General features: G+C 31.3%; 1 protein-coding gene across 1 annotated transcript in view; it reads right to left on the bottom strand.

The window, feature by feature from the left end:
- Positions 1-471: 471 nt before the first annotated feature.
- Positions 472-25,580, bottom strand: part of stnB (stoned B) — an 87,494-nt gene continuing 62,385 nt past the window's right edge. The window contains exons 5-9 of the mRNA XM_085808744.1: positions 21,852-22,020; positions 18,504-18,585; positions 11,028-11,243; positions 2,392-2,527; positions 472-2,255 (exon numbers count right to left, since the gene is read on the bottom strand). Of these exons, the coding sequence (XP_085664870.1) occupies positions 1,918-2,255; positions 2,392-2,527; positions 11,028-11,243; positions 18,504-18,585; positions 21,852-22,020 (941 nt within the window). The 3' untranslated portion in view covers positions 472-1,917. The remainder of the gene's footprint in view (positions 2,256-2,391; positions 2,528-11,027; positions 11,244-18,503; positions 18,586-21,851; positions 22,021-25,580) is intronic.

The following is a 25,580-nucleotide window of genomic DNA, read 5'->3' as shown; positions in this document are numbered from 1 at the left end:
TTGTACCTTTTGTTAGGGAACTTTGAGAGATCTAAATGTCTGTAGATGATTTAAATGATTTTACTTACTTCAAATAAAGCATTCAAATGCAATCTGCTAGCTAGTGAAGAACTTTCAAACTGAAATTAGTTTTTATTTACATTACGTATGGTGAAATTCCCATGCAGTTGTTCAAGTTATGGGAATTTGAAGCCAGTATGAGTACCAGGGTTTTGTCACTTGATGACCAATGGCTTCAAGTATCATTTGAGATTTTACCAATCGAGAACATAAACCTGTTTGTTGCATTTCAAGAATTTCAAATCCCGTTTCTTTTCATCATTTATGACAATCAATACAAAGAGTGGATATGCATTTTTTATTAATGCTTATTTGCATTTATGAAAAATGCATATCCAGTTTTTGCAAATTATCTACATATTTTAAAAAAATACAAATAATACAATACTGACTATAGACAATTTCTCCCTAGGGCATTTTGCAGATATAACTGGTCAAAAGAACATTGGCTGACTCAAAAAATGAATTCTGCAGTTCATGATGTCATGCTAAATGAAGGAATAAAGAAAAGAAGTGACACCTAAGATATTTATTATAGTATGTATTTATTAGACAGCATGAATAAAAGTAAAATATGTTTATCTTTTACATATCTTTTCTACATGAAAATTATTGAATCTATTCTAGTCATGAATATTTTAAATTGATCACACAAAATATGAGAAATGAAATTACAAAAAATGTGTATGATGAAACAAAATTAGGTTTTTGTGTGTTACAAAAGTAATTTTTATTTATTTTGGAATACAAAACTTAAAATGTTTAAGTTCTTACTAATTAATTTTAATAAATATTAACAGGTTTAATTAATGTTAGGTTTTATTTTTCATATATATCATCACTTAGCTCTGACTGCAGTACATGCTACATCTGATATCAGTAAAATTAATACTTTTTAATAATTCTATCATATTTAAAAATTCACCAATATTAAATTTGATAACTTATTAAAATAGTCAAAGAATTTTACTACTCTGAAATATAAAATACATAAATTACTTTAAAACTTAGAGTACAAAATTATTTATTTACTAATAGTTGTATATTAAAATAAATTTGTGGAATTTCGTTTCCAATTGTGGAAAGTAAAGCAAAAATGTTAAGTACATTGTAATTATACTACTACAATATTTCAAACAGCTTTTCACCATTACATAAAATATTTAATATTTTATTACATTGTCTTTATAAACTACAGTGCTTTCGTTCTCCTTTAAATATTAAATAGTGTGTTAACCCATTTAAAGCTGACAATGCTCCATTCATCTATCTTATCCAATAAAGTCAAAAATGCATCTAATGCATTGTTGGCTGTATTGTTTCAAAACAGAAAAGTTCCAGCTCGTAAGAATCATTGCATAATAAAGACTTCAGCTTCAGATGGATTAATATTGAGGGAAAGTATTTGTTAGAAATGGCTTCGAATTAAAAAAAGATAAAAGTAATATATAATTTCTACTGTATTTTTGAAAATAAAATTTTAACACTTACTGTAGACAAAGTGAGATAACATGGAAAAGCAGTTATTTTATGGAGTATTTTATCAGAAACTAATTCCAGAGGAAACATTTAGACAGCTTGTACACGCACTGGTCAGACACATTACTAACAATCCAACTATAATATAATTTCAAAAACATTTCAATGTACAACAAACATAATTTTCATGTTTAATCAGCAGTTTTAACATTTATTGTTTTACCCAAGATGTCAGAGCCATTTTCTTCCATTTAACATAAATATCTGGTCCGCAAATATGCAATATATTACATTGATATACTACACATGAACAGGAATAAACCAATTACACCACATATCTTATTTGCATGCTGTGACAAGCTCTCAAAAATGGAATATTTAACCACTGTCATCATCTTTTTCTTCATCTTCAATGCTTTCTTGTACAACTGGTGTAGTAGTAACAGGTACATTTACATTAGGTGCCATCAAACCATCAATTTCATCAGAGCTTTTTTTGAAATCGATCTCTACCTTATATTCATGCTTAGAGATATAACGCACATATTTTTCAGGTGGTATAGGATTAGTCACAGATACAGAACGAACAGTTGTGTGGGATACATATGTAGCAGGCATAGTAAATTCAACATCTACATACTGTTCAAACGCTTCAGGTATTTGGTCAAATGATGTCAGTTCTGTACGAAGCAGGAACAGTTGCTGTGTATATGCTCCTAAAAATATTTTCATTTTAAAATGGCAAATGGAAACAAATAAATAAAACACTGTAGAAATTCAGAGTGGGCATCATATTTACAAATTAGTAATTCAGAATGATTTTCAATAGTTTTGACACTGACAAAAAATTACCTTGTCCTTCTTTTGGAAGGCGAGGAATACGCCAAACCACAGCATGGAAGACATGTTCATACTTTGCTTGACCAGCTGATACTTCTATGAGACTTGTATCAAGATTCTGAGCTGCACCTATTATTCGTTCCAAGCCCTATTAAAAAATGTCAGTATTATACAAAATAGACTTCTCTATGTTGAAACTGATTTAATGAACACATTACAATTATAAAACTTAAGTAATATTTTCTTTTTAATTTGCTATTAGTACAGGAACTATTTTTATAATGTGTGCACTTTTCCTCCTTTTGTTGTTTTAATGAACTTGTGATGTGAATGAGAGAAGAGATTTTGGGCACACGGATATTATATAATGCCAAACACGAGGTAGGATGATCTAATTTGATGATGAAATCAAAAATTTATTAATAAAAAAAGGCAGACAAATGTATTAAATCCAGAGGATGAAGTCATATAAAAAACCAGGTGAAAGCACATATTAAAATACAATAGACAATCTTCAGAACAGATTACATTAAATAATAAAAGCCATCTCTTAAATAATAAAATAAATTGCAATTGACCTCTCTTCCGATTAAACGGTTGAGAAGTAAGTCACAGCTATTGAAATATTTTATGAAGAAGACTATTTAAGCATGGACACTCAATTAAAATATGACGGCCTGGCTCATTCTCAGCTTTCAAAAGGTAGTTATGTGTCACTCTAGTGTGACCAATTCTGAGGCGAGTCAAATGAACTTCCTCCTTACGATTTCTAGTAAAATCCCAATGCTCAATTCTAAGCTTTACATTTCTCAACTTGTTTTCACGCTGAACATCCCAAAGTTGCTGCCATTTCTTTCGGATCTTCTCTTTGACAACACAACAGATGTCTCTAAAAGGGATGAGGCGATTGGACAATTCAACAGCACATTATGCTGTTATGTCTGCCAGCTCATACCCCTTTATTCCTGCATACCAAGGAACCCAGCAGTACAGGATTTCATATCCATGACTCGTTAAGAAGTTTATATGAATTTTCAGAACATCCACTATTGCTAGATTTTGAAGGTTGGGAAAACCTTCTAACAATTTAAGTCCGTATAAACTATGATTTAGGAGTCTGCATAAACTATGAACTTTTTGTGACAGAGCTTTGAGATGTAAAAAAGAATATAATATATTGCAGTTCAGATGTTAAGACAGAGAAAACATGGTGCAAGCGCCTGCCCTCCATGTGATTTTTAATTACAAATGCCATCCTGGCATGATCATTTGACTTAAATCCATCTGTATATACTGTAACTGCTATATTTATGCCTGTGCTCAGTAAAGAGTTATCTGTAAATGATGTCATTAGTGCTTGCCTTCACGTGATAATTGAAAACATTAAGAAGCGGGATCCGTGCATTCTCCCAAGGTGGGAGAGTTCCTCAATGATAGGGCGAACTCTTAAAGGAAAGTTAGGCACACAGGATGGACATGTTTCAAATAAAGTGCTACACACATTATCAAGTAAATACAGTTTATTAGGATGTTCAAATTGCGATAAAATTTTAAAATACTGCTAAAGGGATAACTGCTCATGCCTCAGATAAAGTGATGGTTCGTTAAAGTCAACATACAGGCTCTGGACAGGAGATGTCCTAAAAGCTCCAAAACAAACCCGCAGAGCTTGGTGGTGAACAGGATCTAGTTTTATCAATACTGATGACCGAGCGGATCCATAAACAACTGAGCACGCATTCAGAAGGCGTATCCAGACAGTATCTAAGAAGAAACATTCAGAAGATGTATTCAGATGATGTTTAAGAAGACGTATGTGCGGAGACGAATCCAGACAAAATCAAAGGAAGACGTGTTCAGATAGACTGTTCAAGATGAACGAACACTGAAAGAGCATTGAAGAAGAGATAACGCCATTATTTCTGAAGATGTTAAGATGATGAGGGAAGATGGCTGAAATAAACCATTTAAGACGACTTTTCCCTCAATACTAACTAAAAAAAAATTTTTTTTCTAGTTTTATTTTTCAGATCCCTAGATGTAGATGGTGGTACTACGAGAATGCGAGGCCACATTCTGTCAGAATCGGATGAGCAGTTATGGGAATGTGTCATCGAGTAGACATAGAGCCAAGCCGTAGGAAAAAGGACCTTTGAATCCTGAGTGCTATGACAGACTGAACTGCGCAATCACTCGCAGAAGGACGTTAGTGAGAGCATGACGATGATGACGGCATAGTCCAGTGTGATGTGAATGTATTTTAAGCAGAAAATAAACTAGAATCATTATGTGATGATTTAGAAAAGGAGACTTAGATACTTACAAATCATGGTCAGTTTAATTACTTTTACTGGCAAACATTTTTGATTGAAACACAGATAATATGGTGCAGTAAGCACCCATTCCTTAAAAAACTGCATCAGTACCATATAGAATTTTGAAATGCATTTGAAGCAGCAGATGTTATCAAGCTGGCAACAGCAAAACATGAGTATATGTATTAAACTTTAAAAAAAAAAAAAAAAAAAAATTAGTCCCTTATGCTATAGTCCCTTAACTCTTCAACTTGGCTATTTCCTCTTCCTCTCTTAAAAGTAATAACTGAAATGATGCAATTTAAATAAATTTATTAATATCTCTAATCTCCAAGTGTTTCTGCTCTTGGAACCCTTAAGTTTCCCACAATGACTGTGACTTTTCACCGATTCCTATTCTACCACCATACATCCAACGAAAAATTGGATCCATCAGATATTTGCCCTGTGTAATGACTTAACAGCCATACCGCTGTATGGAATTTTATATTCATAACCCTCGGATAGTTAAACTGCATCATTTCAAAATTAATCCACAATTCCTGCACAATGCTAATAAAATGCTTCAGCAAATTAAGATTTAAATTTTTAAAATACTTTTTATTCATAACAGTATTCAGCATCACAACATTAAACATTTTCTATATTAACACTAAAAAAAGTTCTTGTATGTTTTTCTACAATATTAATCAAAATTCTTTCATTCATTTTTCACATTTACCTCATTCTCAAAATAATTCAGAAATATACTGTATGAACACCTGTAATTTCAAACTATATTTTTTAATTTTTAGTTGCATTCGCCGTATAACGTGCCCCCTTTTCGCTATGAAGAAATTTCAAGATGCATATGCGATGTTGCTATCTTTTGAAGCCATTCAAAGATTTGTCACAGGCTTTCAAACAATGATATACTATTGAAAAGCAATATGGAGAACGATATGTATATGGGGGGGGGGTAAGCTTGAGGGAATAAATAATTCTGCAAAGAGGGGTGGTATTCAGTGCAGCTGTGCACAAGAATATTTTAGGATTGGTTTTAAGAATAGCGGGAAATAATATACGAATGTACTTCTGATTCGGATGAATCTGCAGAATTATGAATTAGATGCTTTCTCTTTCTGCAGCCATTTGAAGCTGTGATTTTGAAATGAACATTGAAGGCTTTAATAAATCGCATTTGCTTTAGTATTGTGTAGTGTTTCTTTTAGTAGTAAATATAGTTTCTGCCAAACAAAACAAACATAGTGCTGGTCTCAAATGCATAATCATTTTCAATTTGTGAAAGAAAATGGAAATCATGCTATATAGCAAAGATGTTCAGCATTGGTGAAAGCTCCATACATAAGTGGAAGAAAAATGATATCACAATAATTAATATGCAAAAGAATGAATATGCTTTGCGGAAAGGTGTAAAAGAAATGACCTATCCTTGAACTGTTGCAAACTGGGTCCTTATAAAATCGCCATTTAGGTACATGTAGAAATAAAAAATTTTTATGCTCCTTTTCCCTTATTTTTAAATGTAGCATTTTTGTATCTGGTGTATAATGTGAACCTGTAAATTTCAATCTTATTTTTGTGTTAAAAGTGAGTGTTATATGCTGTATATACGGTAATTATTACCACATTAAATTTCAACAGACTAAAAATTTAAAAAGAAAAAGAAAAAAATGAATCTATACAATGAAACTTTAAATTTAAATTTCTGGTAACATAAAGTTTTGAATATTTTCATAAAAACAGCATTATATATTGTGCAGTTATTTATTAAAAACCTTTCTAGCTTCATGAATTAATTAATATGTTACTTTGTGAAAAATCTTTTGGGCATACACTACTAGGAAAATATAAAATGAACCAAAAAATTAATAAATAAATGTCAAACCATTAAATAAAAATATTAGGATGATTATGTCAATTGTTTAAAACAAATTGTGTTTCAACAGCACACCAAATCAAAATATGAAGATTTGAAATGCAAGAACTTAATTTAATGTTATTGCAGATAATTCAATTTTGTTTTACTGGCAATAAATGCAGTTTGATTCACTTGAAGATATTTTGTGTTTTGGTATGATACATGGAGCATATTTAATCAATGTTGAAAAAGAATGTGATTTAATTGACACTGAGAATGGAGAAGCAATATGTTCTCATTCTTTTAATGCCTAAACATTTTCTGGAACATAAATCAAATCTTGGAAATTAAAAATAAATGTTTCGGAAGTATACTACAGAATAAATGAAAGGATCTATGAACACTTAAGACTGATAACTTTTAGGTACTGGAATGCTGATTCTATTAAACACTCATTAAATTACTACAGATTAATAGAAATTCTGAAGCACTGAAACACCACGTTCTTTAAAAGTACTATTTAGTAACCAGAACGATACAGCATACTTTCTTCATATCTCGATGTGCCAGTGAACTTGTTATGCAAGCAAGAATTTGAAGTGATAAAAGGGAGGGAAAATCCGAATTAGATATGCTAAATTGAGAACAATACTATATTTTTTTGGCTGAATGTTAGAAGTTTAGAACATGAATGATGAGCACAGAAGAAAAAATCTGTAGGCATGACACAGGTTCATTTTAATCCTGTTGACTAAAAATTGTAAATAATAAGTAGTCACAGTCCAGATGTTTGCAGTCATTGTAGCCAATTTTATTCTTGAGAAGCACAATCTGAATATGAATTACACATCATAGCAAGGCATAATCTATGTGCCTATTCTTGATTGCAATTTTTGTCTTTCCTACAGCTTATGACAATACAATTGATTAAAGACAAGTAGGTGTTGGCATGACAGCAAGCAAGAGCAGTAATCTGATGTATCCAAGATGAAAGTTGGGTTCAGAATGATTAACTTTCATTTAACAGTCTCCCCATCTACTGTTAAAAAGTTTTGATTCTGAAACTGAAATCTTAGTGGCTGAAGCATTTATACAAGTGCCTGTATTATTTTTTGTTACGCAAGAATCATATGGTATGGATTAATTTTGAAATGAGGCATGTTAGAGAGATTTATTATAAGTAACTAATTTTAGGTCAGAAAAAGGAAACAGACAAATTAAAATAGAGGGTTAAAGGACTATTGCAAATTAAAGTTATTATTTTGATTTACAAGTTTTTCTTAAATCTTACATACACAAAAACCAAAATACTCATTTACATATAAACTGAAATTTAGCTCAGATAATTACAGGTGCATAATACAATATATTGTAGTATGGTAACCGTGACTCAAGCAGATATGTATTTGCTGTCATCATTAAAAGAAAAAAAGTGAAAGTGAAAAATATTTACATGGTCTGCTTTACACATTTCATAAGGAAAACTAGACAACTAAGCAACAAGCAATGTTAATGGAATGTAACTGAAATCTGTGATAACTGAAATAAGGATATATCAAAAATCATCATTTTGATTTACAGGATACTTAATGATGAGACAAATCTCTCACATGTTGACAATAAAGGCTTAAATAAAAAATCAACAGCAAGTATTAGTTAAAACTGCAGAAACACCAGGCACAGTTAGGTCAAATTTTCCCTTCTATTAACTATATGCCGTGTGGAAGGCAAATAGCTGGAATACTGTATTTATCTGATAACAGGCTAGATTATTGTTATTTATTTTAAGATGGATTTTTATTTTCATTATCATTTTAAACCAGTGCTTTTCCTTTCTTTTGAATGCTAAAATGTATATTAAGATAGGCATCAAAATGGAATATGATAGACTATTATTTTCATCATCATTTTAACCAGTGCTTTTCCCTTCTTTTTAACACTTAAATGGCATCAAAATGGAATAGTGCAATTATCGCATTTATTTGAAAATAGGATTCTCCTTGGATTTTAGGATAATTTTAAAAATGTATGTGAATATTTAACGAGAGCAAGGTTCCAATTAGAATTCATTTGTTTCTGAAAATGCAATATTTTACTATTGTACAGGAAGACAAATCAGACACATTATTAGCTATGTGTGTTCAGACATGCATGGAATAAAAAAAAAAGGGTTTAATATTTAAAAAAAAAACTGAAACCACTTAACTAGATATCACTATTATAATTAGCAGGAGTTGTGCAGTTTATATATATGGTAATTTACCTATGCAGTTATTTAGTATTTACACAATGAAATTCTTCTGTATAGTATAACAATTAAGCACCTTCCTCTTATTAAACTACCTGATTATAAGGCCAGATAAATTTTAGATAAATATAGGAAGAAAAGTCCTTTTTTTCAGTAATTATAATATGCACTTCATTATGTACCCATTTGTTCAAACTCTCCACTTAGATTATAAAAATGACCTTTTTCTGGATGGGAAGTTACAGCTGGAAAAAAGTGAGTATTATAAGAAAATCTCACTCAAAAACAGCAGCAAAAGCATATGTTTTATGAAGCAAAGACAGAGTGGACCTGGTGAAGATGAAAGGATGAATTATTATCAGCTTCTAAAAACAATGAAAACTATAAACTCACATGTACAGTAAGCAAGTTACCCACCTTCACATGCATATTTTAAATCAAAGTGCCACTTGTTCATTAGCTGAGAGATGCTCTCATGATAGCATCTCTTGATTACCATTTATTTCAAGCAAATACTACAGAAATGTGTTAATCATCTCAAAACATTTGACGATGGTGCATAAAAGTAAACAAATGCTTGCATTAATTATGCCCTTGCCTTCTGACATTTTTAAGCATTTTTTGAAACAGTATTCTGAATAATGTAGCATAAGATAAGAAAACTGATGAAAACCCCCAAGCTGTCATACAATAAATGCATTGTGCAAATATTTCCTCTAGCAAAAACTTTAGTTTTTTTTTTAATTCTTGATCTTTACCATGTTTAAAAAGATGTATGATTATGGAAAGAATAAATTTTATTTGAATTAACACTTTCATAATATTTACAAGAAAAGTGGTGTAACATTCACCATTCAGATGGTTTGAAAAAATATGGCTGATTCTAAACATTCAGAGCTATGATGTCAGTCAAAATTAGCTGACGAATCCTTGAGGATAAACTTAGAGGAGAAAATGAGTACATTTATTTACAGCAAAGTAAAACTTTTTAGCATAATTTAGTACATTTTCATTATAACTTTTCTTTCATGCTTCAGTTTTTAATCAAATTTACAATCTTATGCTTTGAGTATCAATCAAATTGTTTCCACTTTATGTTCATGATTGCATTGCTTACTCACATAGGTTATCATAAAAATAAATTGTTCAGCTTCAGTTTTTTATATAAACTGCAGTTGTTTATCTCTGAAAGCATTTCCTCCATGTATTTATTGAAAGATTTGTAACCTATAATTTGAAGTTTTCATGTTTACTTATATCTGTGCTTGATTAATTTCTTATTTATGTTTACATAACAGCAGCTAACTTGCTGAACTTCAGCCAGGGTAAAACGTTTTCTCTTCTGTATCTCATCTGTGATAAACATTTACAGTCGCATGAACATGATGGTAGAATGAAACACCTTTCCACAGCAAGATGATTTTTTCTTGTACTCTGACAAATTTTTCAAATATTAAGTTTGCTTCATTTCTTTTTAGCCTTTCATATCACCTATTAAAAATTATGAATAAAACATAGTCATATATAAAATATACTTGCAAATTAAGGTTTCCAAAGAATTTTTGGCGTATCCTAAAACAGTGCCTGACTATATAAACAGATATTATATAGTCAACCCATTGTTAAACTGTTACCTCAGCAGTCCAGTCAAAAGTGATGTTCAGTTGATAGCCTAAGCCAGATAAAAAAACAAACAAGGATGATAAGTTGCCAAGGCAGTTATAAAATATTTCACGAGAAGTTTTCTATAGTTTAAAATTCTAAATAATCCACAGGTTCACAGGAGTCCATTAGTCACATTTGGTGGAAGGTAAACCATTTATTTAAGACTTCTACTGCTTATTCTGGAGTGAGTGATGCAAGTATCAGTAACTAAAGCTATTTTTCTGCCTTTCTGCAAAATTTTTGTATCTAAATTTCGCATAGTTCTGAAGTTGTCCAAGCCCATGAGAGGTTAATGAAGGTTGACTGTATTATACATTTCTAACTGCCCATCTACAGTGATAAAGTGATTTAGAAGACAGTTTTTTTTAAAAAAAATTATTAAAGCATTTCTAGAGGAGCAGATTAATATGCAAAAACACTATCTGTCTAATTATGTAATCACTTCCTTTTAAATTTCAATTTTACTTCATATTTTTTAGCATTATTCAATAAATTATGAGCTCAAAATAAATATTCTATACAGCCTATTTAAAAATAAATTAACAAAACTTTAACAAACCTTTATTTTCCCTGGTCTTCTTGCAGCTGATTTTTTAGAACCATAACGAAAGTGCTTTTCAGTGCGAAATAAATAAATCCAACATTCAGGTACAGGAAAACGTATCTGAATGTTTTCACATGGGACCTGACCCTGTTTTCTACTGCTGTAACCTGGAACCAATATATCAGATCTAATTTCCACTCTGGTATTGCTGACAGTCATAAAAACTCTGACCTGTAAAAGTTATTCCTTTTAAATATAATAAATAAAACATTGTGACACACATATAATTGTTTGCTCTGAAATAAAGAAAACCTTCAATGATGTATGAACTCAATCTTCTTTTTTAAAGTTAAGCGACAAATCTGAAAGCTTATTTATATTTGAGTTAAGAAAATTTTATGATTATTCATAGTTGCTTGACCTTTCTGAAATAACCAACCATAAAATGATGGATTTTAGCTGTTACAAAATTTAGTACAATATTACAGTCTTAAAGGAGGGGGGGGGACTGGCAGTCAAAATATGTGTTCATTTAATCAGATACAGGTGGGATTTTTAAAGTATGACCAAGTACACAAAGGCTGTCTGCTTAAGATTTAGCTGAACTTTGATACAGTACACCCTGCGGACTGGCATCTGAAGGTTTTGCTTCCCTACCAGAAACACTATATAGTTTGACTACCTCAGACACGACTAACAGCACAAACATGCAAGCAAACTTCAGACGGATTTATTTATGAAATATGCAACAGATTTTCTCGTTCTAATTATTTCTTCCTGTCATTTTTACACAGCATTTAAAAAGCCAAAGAGTTAAGGAACAAGACAATTTTTTCACTAATCTAAGCTGATATGTGGATCATCATTTGTAATTACCGTAATTTTGGGTAGGTATATACCGCATACATAATAGTTGACTTGGGGGGAGGAAAGAAAGTTCACGGGATAAGCCATATACGCCGCAGCAATGCATTCTGAAACATGGCACTTAATATTCATTTATTCAGTAATTCTCTGCCATATTGATGTTCTTCATCGATAACATTTTATAACATTTACAACGTAAACATAATCAGTAATGTATAAATAAGGAAGAAACATCTTACCTTGAACTTGCTGAAAATGAACTCTGATGATTTCTGATAGATATTATTTTTATGGGTTTGGTAAACTTCGTTTATCGCCATAAATTACCATATTTTGAAAAATAATACGTAAATTAGATACACAGACTTTTCTAATTAAATGAAACTACATTTATTTATACAAAACCTTCAAAATCTGACTAATTGATGTCAGAGTTAAATAAATTTAACAGATGACCATCAAGGGCAATTTCATCTTTCTGTTCTAAATCACTTCTATCAACGTCACTATCGTCACTTTCATTTTCTTTTTTAATGACTTCCAATTTAATGAAAGCTGATATTGTATCAGCTCGGACTGATTGCTATGCTTTATTGACCCATAAGGTAGCCTCCTCATACAAAGTTTTTGTCAGGATTTGTGAAGGAATGGAGTGTGCTTTGCATCCATTCCGCACTGCTTTTGTAGTTCATGCTTGAAAATTCTATTGATAGTAAGATCCAGCATTATCCCAATAAAAGAAAAGCAGTATAAGCAATATCTCATTTGAAATAAATGCCTTGGGGATTTGTTTATTGTTTACATCAGGTAAAAAATGCTGATACCTCCACACAACTACTCAAGAGCTGAAAGTATGGCCATGACCAATGCCAATCAACATATTTTAATTGTCCATAGAATAATTCCCTAGCTAGCAGATAGTTGAAAGTGACAAGGAGGAAATCTTAGCTGGTGGAAAAATAATTTTTATGGCCCACCTGCTTCCTCTCGAGTTATTATATTGTCTATTCCGATTCGTAGAGGAAAAATTGTTTAAGGGGAAAAAATGCTGGTGGCCTGGCTATGTACATGCAATTTGTATTGTATTTGGTAAAATATACATGCATTAATTACACCATATTTTAATTATAAAAACTAGTTGCTGTTAAGAATATATTGTAATGAAATTAATAGAATACAGCTGAAGTTATCACTTTCATAAAGGAAAAAATATGATAAATGGTCAAAAATTACAGCAGGATAATATAGATACATCACACACATTAAAAAATACATAACATTTTGTATTAAATCACCCATCAATATACTTGGTGATTAACAAATACAGGGTGTCTCAAAAGGTCGTTGCCAAACTTAACATGCTTGTTTGTCATACCATAACAAAATTTACATATGAACTTGTGTCCAAAAATGCAGACGGTGACCGCTAGAGGGCAAAGTTCGCAGGCACAGAGGGGGAGAAAGTAAAGCCTAAGACTATGAAAAATATACCTAATTATATGATTTTTATTAAAAAACATAGTTAAATAAAAGATGTTCAAAATTCCTTCCATTCGCCACAACGCATGCTTCACTAACCCATTTAATACAATGGATTTCATGTATCCTCACAGGTAGGGGGGATCCAAGGGAGTTAGGTCGGTATCCAAGGAAGTTAGGTTGGGAAATTTCGGTGCCCATGTGACTGGACCAAGGCACAATACAAGTCCCAAGTAGCACAGCAACGTTGTAACGACATTGCAAACTGGTCTGAGAGGTTGAAAAGTGGTCATGGCAACTTTTACGAAGGCTTTACAACGCTGCGAAGACGCAAAATATTTGCCGTTGCATCTTGGCAATTTGCCGACATTGCTGAAACATCATGATATGACCGCTTTTAGACGTGGCCATTTTAGCATCTTTTTCATAGTTCATCAGCGTTACTTTTAGAATGAAAAGAGACTAAATCTGCCCTTTCAAGAAGCTGAAGTCTGCATAAGATTTATTTTGCAATGTTTCATTACTTTATTTCGTCTAAATATATTAATCTAAGGTAGATTCAGTTAACGAAATATAAATTTAATATAAATACTTGAGTTATTAGATTTAATTAGTACTAAAAATACGTGCTAAATTATCATTAAAATAATTAATACTTAAAGTATTTTTTATATATATTATAGCAAAATATTTAAAAATGAAACAACTCTATAAAGTAAGTTATTAAGTTCTGCATTTTATATATTAAAAAAAAAACATATTTTGGAAATCAATGCAAATCACATGTTAACAATTATTTTACAGCTGAAATATGATTTTTTTATTTTTGAAGCAAGACGAATTTATTTGAATTAATATGCTGACATAATATGAAACATTTTTACCGCATACAGAGCAAAAAGTACAATTTTCGCAAAGAAATGATCGTGCGTGAAGATGTATTCATGATTATAAATGGGGCGATTTTAAGTAATCCGAGAGAACGTCCAATGTTAAAAGACGCTACATATCCATGCATATTTAACGGCTGTCCAAAATATCTGATGGAAAATTAATGGAAAAGGAGAAAGAAATATTAACACTTTTAATGGAAAACGACAAAATTAATGGCTTTGATAAATTACTAATAAATATCGACATCAAAATTAGAGAAACTGTGAACAAAAATATGAAATTCATTACCTATAAAAGTTCTGATGAACTGTTTGTTAGGTTTTTGTCCATATCCATGCATTTAAAAATGCTTGGTTTAATCCTAGTATACGGTACACTCGGGATTTGGCGATATTGACATTACAAATGTTTTAGCGAGCCCGATAAATATTTTTTGTAAATATAACCTTGTGAACATTGTTCGTAATTCTATTCAGTTGAAATAATTCTTCTAAGCCATTTAAAAAGATTCCATTAAATTATCAGAACTGTCAAAAGGTTTAATGCAATCGTATAACTCACTGAAAAGTTACACTGATTGACAACTGTTCGACCGATTGACATTCCATGCATTTAATTTAGTAGGTGATTATATAAACGTACATCTGAGCTCGAGGCTTGTGTGCTTTGACTAGCTGCCAAATTCGAACACGTTAGTTAACTGTGTAATAAATTTCAGACTCCATCTTATTTTCAGGAATGTTTTATTCATGGTTTTGCAATTCACCGTTGGAATTAAATACTGGAGAGCTTCAATACAGAAAGAAAGCGATGCACAAGAATATAGTGATGGCAGTTTATTTTGAATTGAGGAGAAATCTTCGTGGCAACTCCGAATTTCTGCTTATTTTGTTTGTGAATATCTGCTTTACAAGACCACACCAAAAGTTTGAATTTTGGATGCATCGTTTAAAGAAAATATCGGATGCAGCTTGCTAAAGTCCATATAGAGTGAAAGAGTTTCCTGTTTTGGTGTCTTATGTGTTACCAGTGATTAAAATTATATGGTGGTTTTCCCAATCTTCAGTGACCCAAGCGGTGCAATATTTGGATACACGAATTAGTGATTTGGATATAACGTCGTAAGTGGTATATCGTATATCATTCAAATTAATCGATTATTGTGTTGTTGCTCAAAATAAATTCATATAAAACCAAAAACAACATACAACGTTAAGGCATTTCTGATGCAATCCATGCAGAAGCAACAGCAATTTAAGCTGTTATGTTGTTTGTTAGGTTATTATTTCATTTTAGCTATGAATATGGGAAGTTTTTCTTTGGTTGTTAGATTCATGAGTTCATGAGTTTCAAAATAGAAAGAAATTATTGGACTGGTACTTAATATGACTGCTGAAGATGAATTAGATATATGTAATAACATATTAGAAAAATACAAGGAATTCATTAAAATTAATAACAATGCACATTCTATATTATGTTATCTTTTGCATAGTATGTAGAAAAGGTTAATGATTTTAAAGTGTATGAAATGTATGATTGAAAAAATAGTGTTAAGGAAACATTAACATTACTATGAAATATTGTAATTTATAATTATGTGATATTTAATTGTGTAATATTAAAATAACACTAAATACTTTTTATTCATTGCAAATTGCAGTTTTATTACTTTTCGTTTGGTATCTATTCTTCCAAACACTGTGTAATTCGTGTTTTTTTTAATATTGCCATTATGTACGTATATTAGATTATCTCAATAAATGAAAATGTTGGAAATTAGGTTTTATTTTTTATTAAATTTAAGTATATACTATTTTATTTGCTTACTTTTATGTGCTTGCGATAACAAAGAAATTCATAATAAATAGAAACAAAAAGTTTCATCGCGTGCTATTTAACGAAGAGCTTTTTTTAACGTACTTAGCTTACTATCGTACACTACATTTATTAAAATTATTTCTGTACAGTAACAAAAGGAAAAGTTATTGATTATATAAAGTGTATGAAATAATCATTGTAATCTACCACTATTCTAAAATGTAGAAACTAAAAGTAAGTAAATACATTAACATATGATCGAAAGAAATGGTGTTAAAAACGTGAACATTATTAGTAAGTACTGCAATGCAAAATTATTGCACTTTTAATTGCTTACTATTTAAAAAACAAAAATAATTTTTTATTAATTGGAAATGTTAGTTCTGTTACTTTCCTTCTGCTTATTTATATTTTCAAACACTGCTAGTTCATTTTTTTTTTCTTAAATAGTGCTGTCATGTATGTTGTTTGTTAGGTTATTATTTCATTTTAGCTATGAATATGGGAAGTTTTTCTTTGGTTAATAGATTTAGATATATTTTTGTACGAAATACTTTTGATCACATTTATTAACTACTTTATACAGTGTTTCATTTGGATATCTTGGAGATATAGAAGTTAATGGTTATATTTTTTAGTATAAAATGCGAATAAACTTATACTTGAATTCAGGTAAAATACTGATTATGCTACCTTAAGAACTGCTTCCTAATTTATCATGACGGGGGCAATTTTCAATGTCTCTGAGATTTAACAGAAATAAATGTGATAATGTTGTTATAATCAGAAACGCTATTTTTTTTTATACCCACGTATATATCTTTACTTTTATTTATGTCTGATTGAGTTTTATTTACTTAAAAACTACTATTCATGTTATATATTTATAATAACCACTTTCATAATTATTCTCACTTACATACTAAAGGATTAAGGGGAAAAAATGATGAAATCTTAAATAATCGTGACTTGGAATTTAAATTATTTAAAAAATATAGTTTAAAGTACTGAAAATAATTAAGGCTATTACTAATTATGCATATTTATTCTAAAGAGAAAAAGTTGTATTATCTTCTGGTTTTCAGGAAATGGCAAAAGTATTTAAACTTTAGATAAATACAAGGAATACAAAATTTCAAAAAAGAAGAAAAATATATTAATTATTAAGTTAATTTTTTGCATACATCAATATGTAACAGAGACATAATAACCACATTTTCACAACTGTTGCAAAAAGGTGGAATTTGGCGAACATTTAGGTGTCTTTAAGATGTCGTGATACAATGCTTTCGCAACCAAAATATCACCTGCGAAAGATGCAATAACGGCGTATATGTGACAAAAACCTCATCTGCAATGACATAATAAAGACGTCTTTGCAACAGTTGCAAAACAGTGGGTGTTCACGGACATCTGAGCGTCTTAAAGAAGACACATTGCAACGTTTTTGCAACGACATCCGCAACAAGTACTGCTACTTGGGGTAATGCATATCGGCCAGTTCTGAGTTAGTAAACCGTTTCATCGTACTCCTGCAATGTCCTTGTCTGAAATAATCCGACTTCCCACTCTAAGCCTGCAAACATTTGCCCTCTAGCTGTTACCATTTGCATTTTTGGACACAAGTTCCTATGTAAATCTTGCTTGTCATGGAATGACAGACTAGTATGTTAAGTTTGGCAACAACATTTTGAGACACCCTGTATTAGATAGAAATGTAAAGTCAGGTAGAGTGTACTGAAATACTTGATTTTGTAAAAGAATGTGAGTTCCGCAATACTACACTCTTGGGCAGAGCTAAAAGCATTCTGCTGGTGCAAATTGCCATTTTCCAAGTGAATTTCAAATGGTATGCACCACTAAATAAATGTGGAACTCAGTGATATGAATTTCATCTATGAGGTTGCAGATAAAATGGAGCAGTTAATCAAATTAGGCACAAAGACTGTGAGTATTTCCTTTAAGCTGCTCGATTTCACTCCGCAACACCCAAAATAAAAGGCATGGTGATGAGCTCTGCACACATATAGTGATGCATACAGCTGAAAATTCACACGGGGAATCATAATTTTCCCAAATAGAACGCTCTCACCCACTGCTCAACTGTACCCTGTGTAACTTTCATGTGCCATTCTGGAACATACCTTCCATAAAAAATTTGCTTATTGTGGTCCACTCTACGTACCTGCTTTTGCATTTTTGTCAGATATTTTTTAATCACCCTGTATATACCTGAGACTGATAGCTGATCTATGCATATGTGTGTATCAAAATTATATCAAGAATCACAGATATTAAATTTTTGCTAAAAACTTTCATGCCAGAAACATAATAACTTTATAATTAATGCAATATTAAAGTTGAAAAAAAAAAAAAAAAAAAAAAAAAGCTTAAAAAATTTTACAAAGACACAAAATGCAAAATAGTCACCTGCAAAGGAAGCTCTCGATTCTTTGGTGGGCGAATACGGAATCGCAACAATTCAAATAAACATGCATCAGGAGGATGAAATCTAAAACAAAAATTCTCTATCAAGAAATGCATGCAGAAAGTAAGTTTAGATGATACATATATGATAATGAATACCACAGATAAGAAGAATGAGTTTGGCAAAAGTCTAAACTGTGATGAAAATGGAATTAATAAGTAATTAAAAGTTAACACACATGATCTGCATATCTAGTTTTAAATGAACATAAGACCATTCTTTCTATTCAAAATAAGAACTGACAGAGAATGACTTCAGATATGAAGTGATAAATTATCTTTATATATTTAGAAACAGCAAAGAAGTGGTTGCCATAAAAGATTGCGATCCAATTAAACTTTTATGCCTAAGAAAAGAATTTGCACTACAATGAATATTTTTCATACATAATTACAAGGAATAAATTTTAATTTTTATAAAGCGTTAGTGAAGACATCAAATGCTATTACTTACTCAATTAGCTCTTGTGAGTCTGTTGTGCCAGTGTATAATTTATTCACCTTGGGAAACACACTTTCATTCAGATTATCTGAACTTTGCTTATGCAAATCGGCTGAACAGGTAAATACAGTCAAAAGTCTTTAATCCGGACTCGTCGGGACTTCGGCGATTCCGGATTATCGGTTTTTCCGGATTATAGATCATTGGTTTAAATCTGGTAAGATGGCATGCAGAAATTTTAAAATTAAAAATATGAAACCTTAATTTATGAAATAAAGAGTAATTATGATCTAAAGGGTATCAAAATGTATAAAAAAAGCTTAATATTTATTTGTTTACTTTATTAAACATTTCTTTCAACGTGCGCATGCGTAAAGCATACATTACGCATAGTCGAAATTAGAAAATTGCAACCAGAAAACTATTTGATGTGTATTCATGATATTTATAATGACGAGGAATTTGATTTAAATCATATCAAAGATGGAGTACATCGATATGAAATAGTGCATTTAGTAAGGAATTATAAGCTGAATAAAATAAAAACATCTGCTCTGAAGAAAAGGATAGTGCTGACAGATCAACTTCCAGTTCATTGCGCGCCACAACGTCCCCCTTCCCCGCAGAGCAGCGTGAAATTGATAAACAGATTCTGGAATGGTTTAGAGAAACAAAGGATATGCCTTTATCCATTTTTTGCAGCAATTCCACTTTTTGTGTGATGGACATCGAAACATGGTTTTGCTTTGTTGATCCTTTGGCAGCTCCAGAATCAGAAATTCTTTCTGACATAATCGAAATTTCAAGCTTACTTTTATAAAATTGCTCTAACAGTCTGCAAAAAATAATAAGCCGGATCCAATTAGAAGATTAAAGAACGACGCAATCTGCAACATTAACTGAAATAGATAATTTTAGCTTAGCTTATACCGACCGTTATACACTAAACATGTATGCGTAAACATATTATGCGCACGCACAAAGGTATCACGCCAATGTGTAAACGCATTATGCGTTTACGCATGCCCAGAAAGTTTGTAGCTTTGAGGTTCGAATTATAGATCATTCCGGATTATGGACGTCCAGATTAAAGACTTTTGACTGTAATTTTTATTTTATTTTGCCAAATGTGTTCAAATGATTTGCCCACCAAAGCATACTTGTATTCCAGTATATGTTAAAAACAGAATCTCATTCAATTAAAAGGGATAATTTAAGACTGAAATTTTATTTATTTCATCATAGTATCATAAGCCAGTTTTAAAATACTTAAGTATTCTAATAAGACACAGATTCAAATTTTTTAAATACTTGATGTTCTGTACATTTAAAGCAAATGAATAACAATTACACTGGCATGAAAAATTAAAGGAAGAATAAAAAGGTGCTTCAGGCAAATTCTACTCTGCAAAGTCCAATGAAAAGTGGTTTGTAGCTTCAGGTCAACATTCACATGATCCAATGCAATTCTCATTCGCTACATAAAAACCTGAAGTTCAGAAAAGCCATGGAGCAAAATTTCTAGGACTAGATGGATAAAGTTTTGCTATGTGAAAGGTAGAACACGCCACACAGAAAGCACTCGATAGATTGTGACAAATGGCATGTGATTAACAGAATGGAAGCAGGACAGACACCAATAGAGGTCTCTAAAGACTTAGCCAAAAGTATCATGTCAAGAATCTGGATACAATTTAAAAAACACTGGTCACATTTTCAGACAAGCAGGTCAAGGTAAAAATGTGCCACAACAGATGCTAAAAGTAATACACATCTGACATTAGCCTATATTGCAAAGGAGTTCACTGCAGCTACAGGAACTCAATTATCCTGATGTGCCATGAGTGACACATTTCATAAAAGCAGGCTGCATGCAAGAGAACCCATTTGTGTCCCACTAACTCAGGCTGCAAAATGTGCGCAGCTGCAGCGGTGCAAAAACCATCATGATTAGAGGACTACAGAATGAAGTTGAATTCTCTTTGCTGGTGAGTTTTGTTTGAATTGAGAGAGTGATTTCAGACATATTACAACCTCAAGGGAGTAAATAACATGCAATAAAACTGGAAACATCTGTCAACAGCATCAGTATACACACTTGATAAAATTACGATATGTACAAGCATTATTTCAAATGCCCTATGCATTTTTAAGAGTGTCGACTGAATACGGATTGAATACTTTTTATGAATACTGATATATAGAGATGAGGTCTTGATCCCTACATTAGGTATTTTGGGATGCAATAGATAATAACTTTATAGCATGGTCATCTCCAGCATGGTGCTTTATTATTAACAATCTTGAGGGCAAAGGAATCTAGTGGATGGAGTAGCCCACATATTCTCTGGATTAAAATTCTATAGAACATAACTAATGCAAGATAACTAAAATGCTGACTAGCAGCATCACTGAGCACCTAGCATACTCTGGAAGCTTCAAGACTTTAAACTTCTTAAATACACCTTGTTCCCACAGGAATTCCTGAGCAAGCTTATACATCGCATGGAAATTACTGTTAGACTTGCATTTCAATCAGGAGTAATTGCACATCTTATTAATTTTTTCTATGTATTTCTAAAAAGTTGTAACAAACCTTTCTGTATCCCACATTGTATCACAGTTTCTGTGCTCATATCTACATTAACTTTTTTGCAAAAATAGGTAATTCTGCATTCTAAAAACATGCCAAGCATGAGATAATAAAGATTTTACACAATTCCATATTTTAGCTGCAAAATCATTCAAGTTACGTGAGTTTCTATACTTGTTCCTTTCAATTTTATCACCAGTGTATTTAAAAATTGTTAAGTAAACAATAATTAATGAAATAAAGAAGAATACATTACTTAATCACACGATTTTTGTGAAATTCATCTTGAATAACACAAGAATGAAATTCACAGTCCTCTAAACGTATCCATTCTTCTGTAACAACAGGTATGATATCATAACGTCCCACAACTTCTTTACCTTGTCTGTTAATATCGTTTAAGCCAACTTCAACTGATGGCATACCTGAAGAAAAATGATACTGTAAATACTGCTGCAAATAGTATTTAATAAATATTTAGTAAATGAATAATTGATTATGGCAAAGGATTAATTATGGAATGAGACTATGGAAGGCAATGTATGCCAAGACAAAGACAACCACCTAACTGCAAGTTACTGGCCATTTTATGGTCTACTTTTGAATGAACTGGAAACTATCCGTCCATTTTATTATTACTTTTTATTTATTAGCATAATGGTAGCTTAAGATGTACTCAGAGAAAAAAAGGAAATGCACGCTCATGAAAAGTTAGGACTGTCTTACAGACAAACCTCCTTTGACCAGCAAAGGGATAATGTATCACTTTTTCAATTTCTAGAATATCTCATTTTGTTTATTTACACAACTTCCTGCATTTCCCCAATCTCCAGGAAAGAAGGAAAAAAAATCTAGTTATCATGGAACTTTGAGCTTGCACTTTCCCCCCTCTTATTTTATTTATTTATTTTTTTGGCGAAACATATTTTAATCTTTCAAAACTTACATTTTCCACAAGTTGTACTTAAATATTAGATGATGCTATAATCTGAAATACCTTCTCCTGTCCACATATGATCTAACCAGCCCTTAAGAAGCATGCATTAAAAAGTGTGACATAAAAAAAAAAGAGTTGCAAAACAATTCCCCCCCCCCACGACCTTGGAATGCTGAAGATTGCTGCCTGTCAGTGTATTTTGCAGTTAAGTCTAACATAAAAAAATATTTCCTATAAAAGCTGTTTTTTTATCAAAATATTTGGATTCTTGCATATGTCATTTTAATATTATTTCTGATAATACAAACAGAAAATCCTAATACTTACAAATTAAAATAAAAATTTTAAATAAGCTAATGTGCAATATTAGTAATTATGTGTAGTAATAATAATTTTAATATTTAAATAATTTTCCCATTACAATAATGAAGTAAAACATTTTAGAATTTAAATATCTGTCTATTATGGCCTATTACCAAATGAGCTTGTTTCAGGTGCCTGCACGGTATGAAAATTCTGAATGTACATTGTAAGCAATGCATGTTTTATATTCATAGAGAAAATAATAAATAATATTCATAATAACAAGGCTGACACTCAAGAGATTCCATTTAATAAGATTTCACAGCATTCTGACATAATTTAAGTGCATTTACAATGTCAAATGAAATGCTCTATTTCAGCATATCATATATGATATGGTGGGTGCTCCTGCATTATTTGATATGGTGGGCCCATGGAGGGAAACAGAAATATATTATATACAATATGCTAGGAGCCAAGAGACTAAAGGTAAATCCTATCTTCATTTATATAAAAAAAGAAAGATTATTTAAGTCATCTCATGAAAGAATTTATAATGAAGTAAGTAAGATTTTTGTATCAACTATTATCTGCAATATTATACTTTACTTTTGACTAAACAAATGAGATGCATGTCCTGCAGAGCATTTTGCAGCAGCTGAAGGCTTGTCCCAAAATATTGTGAAACCTCCTGTTTTGGGACTAATCAGTTCCTAATTATATTTAAATGTGATACTATATTACCTATTTCTTGAACTTCTTTAGTGTTAATCATCCAGAATGTTGTTCCATTTCTTGCTGTTTTGATTGTTAATGTTCTAATTAATATCCGAAGTATGAAATTATAGTAGCTCTAGTTTGGAAAGCAAAACATTCTTTCATTTTTTAAACTGGACAGCAATAGTACTAAGAAAAAAGATCAATCAATGACGGGAATGAATTTAAGACAGAACTACTTACTTTTTAAGTACAAATGAGTTAAATTAATTACAATAAAATACACAAGGGCTATCTTCCTAAGGAAAGATATACCTTTGTGAAAGATTTCTTAAGGGAAAGTGGCCTGACAGTCACAATACACATATGAAAACTATGAAAAATCTCATGCAACCAGCCCATTCAACCAGGATTTTAACTTAAGTTGAAGTACCAGTGTCAAAAATTCTTAGCCACCAAGCTACTGGTAAGCTCGTTCACAAATGTAACATCACATACAAAATAGACTGTGCACATTTAGTGGAAAGGGATTTGATTTTTAATTGAATATGAAAACAAAGCTGAATGAACACCCATTTTCAAGCAAATTAGGTTTGGTTTATTTGACTATGGCAAAGCTCACGAGGGCCATATGCTTAAGAGGAAGTATAACTTCATGGAGGATTTTCTTAGAAAAACTGGCTCATATGCATGTTACACAAGGGAAAAACTACAAAAATGAATGTGCTGCCTGGGTATTCCCCTGAAAACGAACCTAATCCAAACTATCATCATGCTGTAACTTTATAAAACAAAGCAGGAATGTTACACAAGTCCTGAAATTTTATAAAGTATTTCTTTCTTCCATAACAATCTCAGAAGTATTTAAAAATTAAATTTAGAAAATCAAGCTACTGATAGTTCTGGACTGGATTTGATTTCCAGTAGCAAAACAGGTTTGCATGTGCATTTCAGGTTTTATTTCCCTGTGAAATGTTAAAATCAGAAAATTACCCTTATAAAGTCCTCAACAAAAAGATAGTTGCCAGATGCTTTGATTCAATTATAATAACCATTCAGCCACGTGTAGCCCCCCCCCCCCGAAAAAAAAGAAAGAAGGATAACATGACTGACAGATTCCTAACAGAATAAAAGGCAACTGTACCTACATGTAGTGTTAAGATGTACTACTAATAATACTTGTAAACCACCATATGGTCAATGATTACAAATTTATCAAGTACATAGAAGAAAACTGAAACAAAATTATTTCGGTAAGATAGATTGTGCAAAATAGGATATCTAATGTATCCAATTAGTCATGTTCTTTCAGAATACCCACGATCAGTAGTAGATATACAGTAACACCTGTTCTACTACCATTATTTAACAGTTAAATATCATAGGCAGAAACTGTAAAACCAGGGAAACATTATTTATACAATTACAAGAAAGTGAATATGTGAAACTGATGTAAAGTTAACAATAGATTATGATACATACACGCAATTAAAAGAACACCATAAGCAGAAAACAACTACAAAAAAGTAATTTTCTTAAAACAGTGTCTGTAAAGGTAATCAAAAATGAGCTGAGTTAAAATCTCATTTAATTGTTCATAATTTAAATAAAAAATATCTTCTTCATGAACACAAATTCTCCCACTAAAGCAGAATTGATAAATGAATGATTTATCTTTTTCCTGTGCACTTTTTAAATAGCTAATAAGTACTTATGTAATATCCAACTGACCGTGAAAAGTTGGTAAAATTTCTTCCAAAGTAGCACTAATCATTCCTGTGGATGCTGCATTTGTATATGCAAGTCTTAGGATAAAACATTCATCAATCTTTCTGCACTATCTATTAAACAGGTATTGCTGTTGAAGTATTCAAGCACCTTTGTTTTAGCTCTTGGTAAAAAGGCTTTTGTTGATTTCTAATATTTCATTAAGTTTTCCAATTTTACCGAAAGCTCTTAGTAGAACATCAAACTTTCTACAGGTGAGTGCTGTGATCTACTACTGTTTTGTCTACCACATTGAGTTGT

Source organism: Stegodyphus dumicola, chromosome X2 (genome assembly GCF_044657685.1).
Source record: "Stegodyphus dumicola isolate Sdum_Otavi_A_Nest chromosome X2, ASM4465768v1".
Lineage (NCBI taxonomy): Eukaryota > Metazoa > Arthropoda > Arachnida > Araneae > Eresidae > Stegodyphus > Stegodyphus dumicola.
This window is presented reverse-complemented; position numbering and strand designations above follow the sequence as displayed.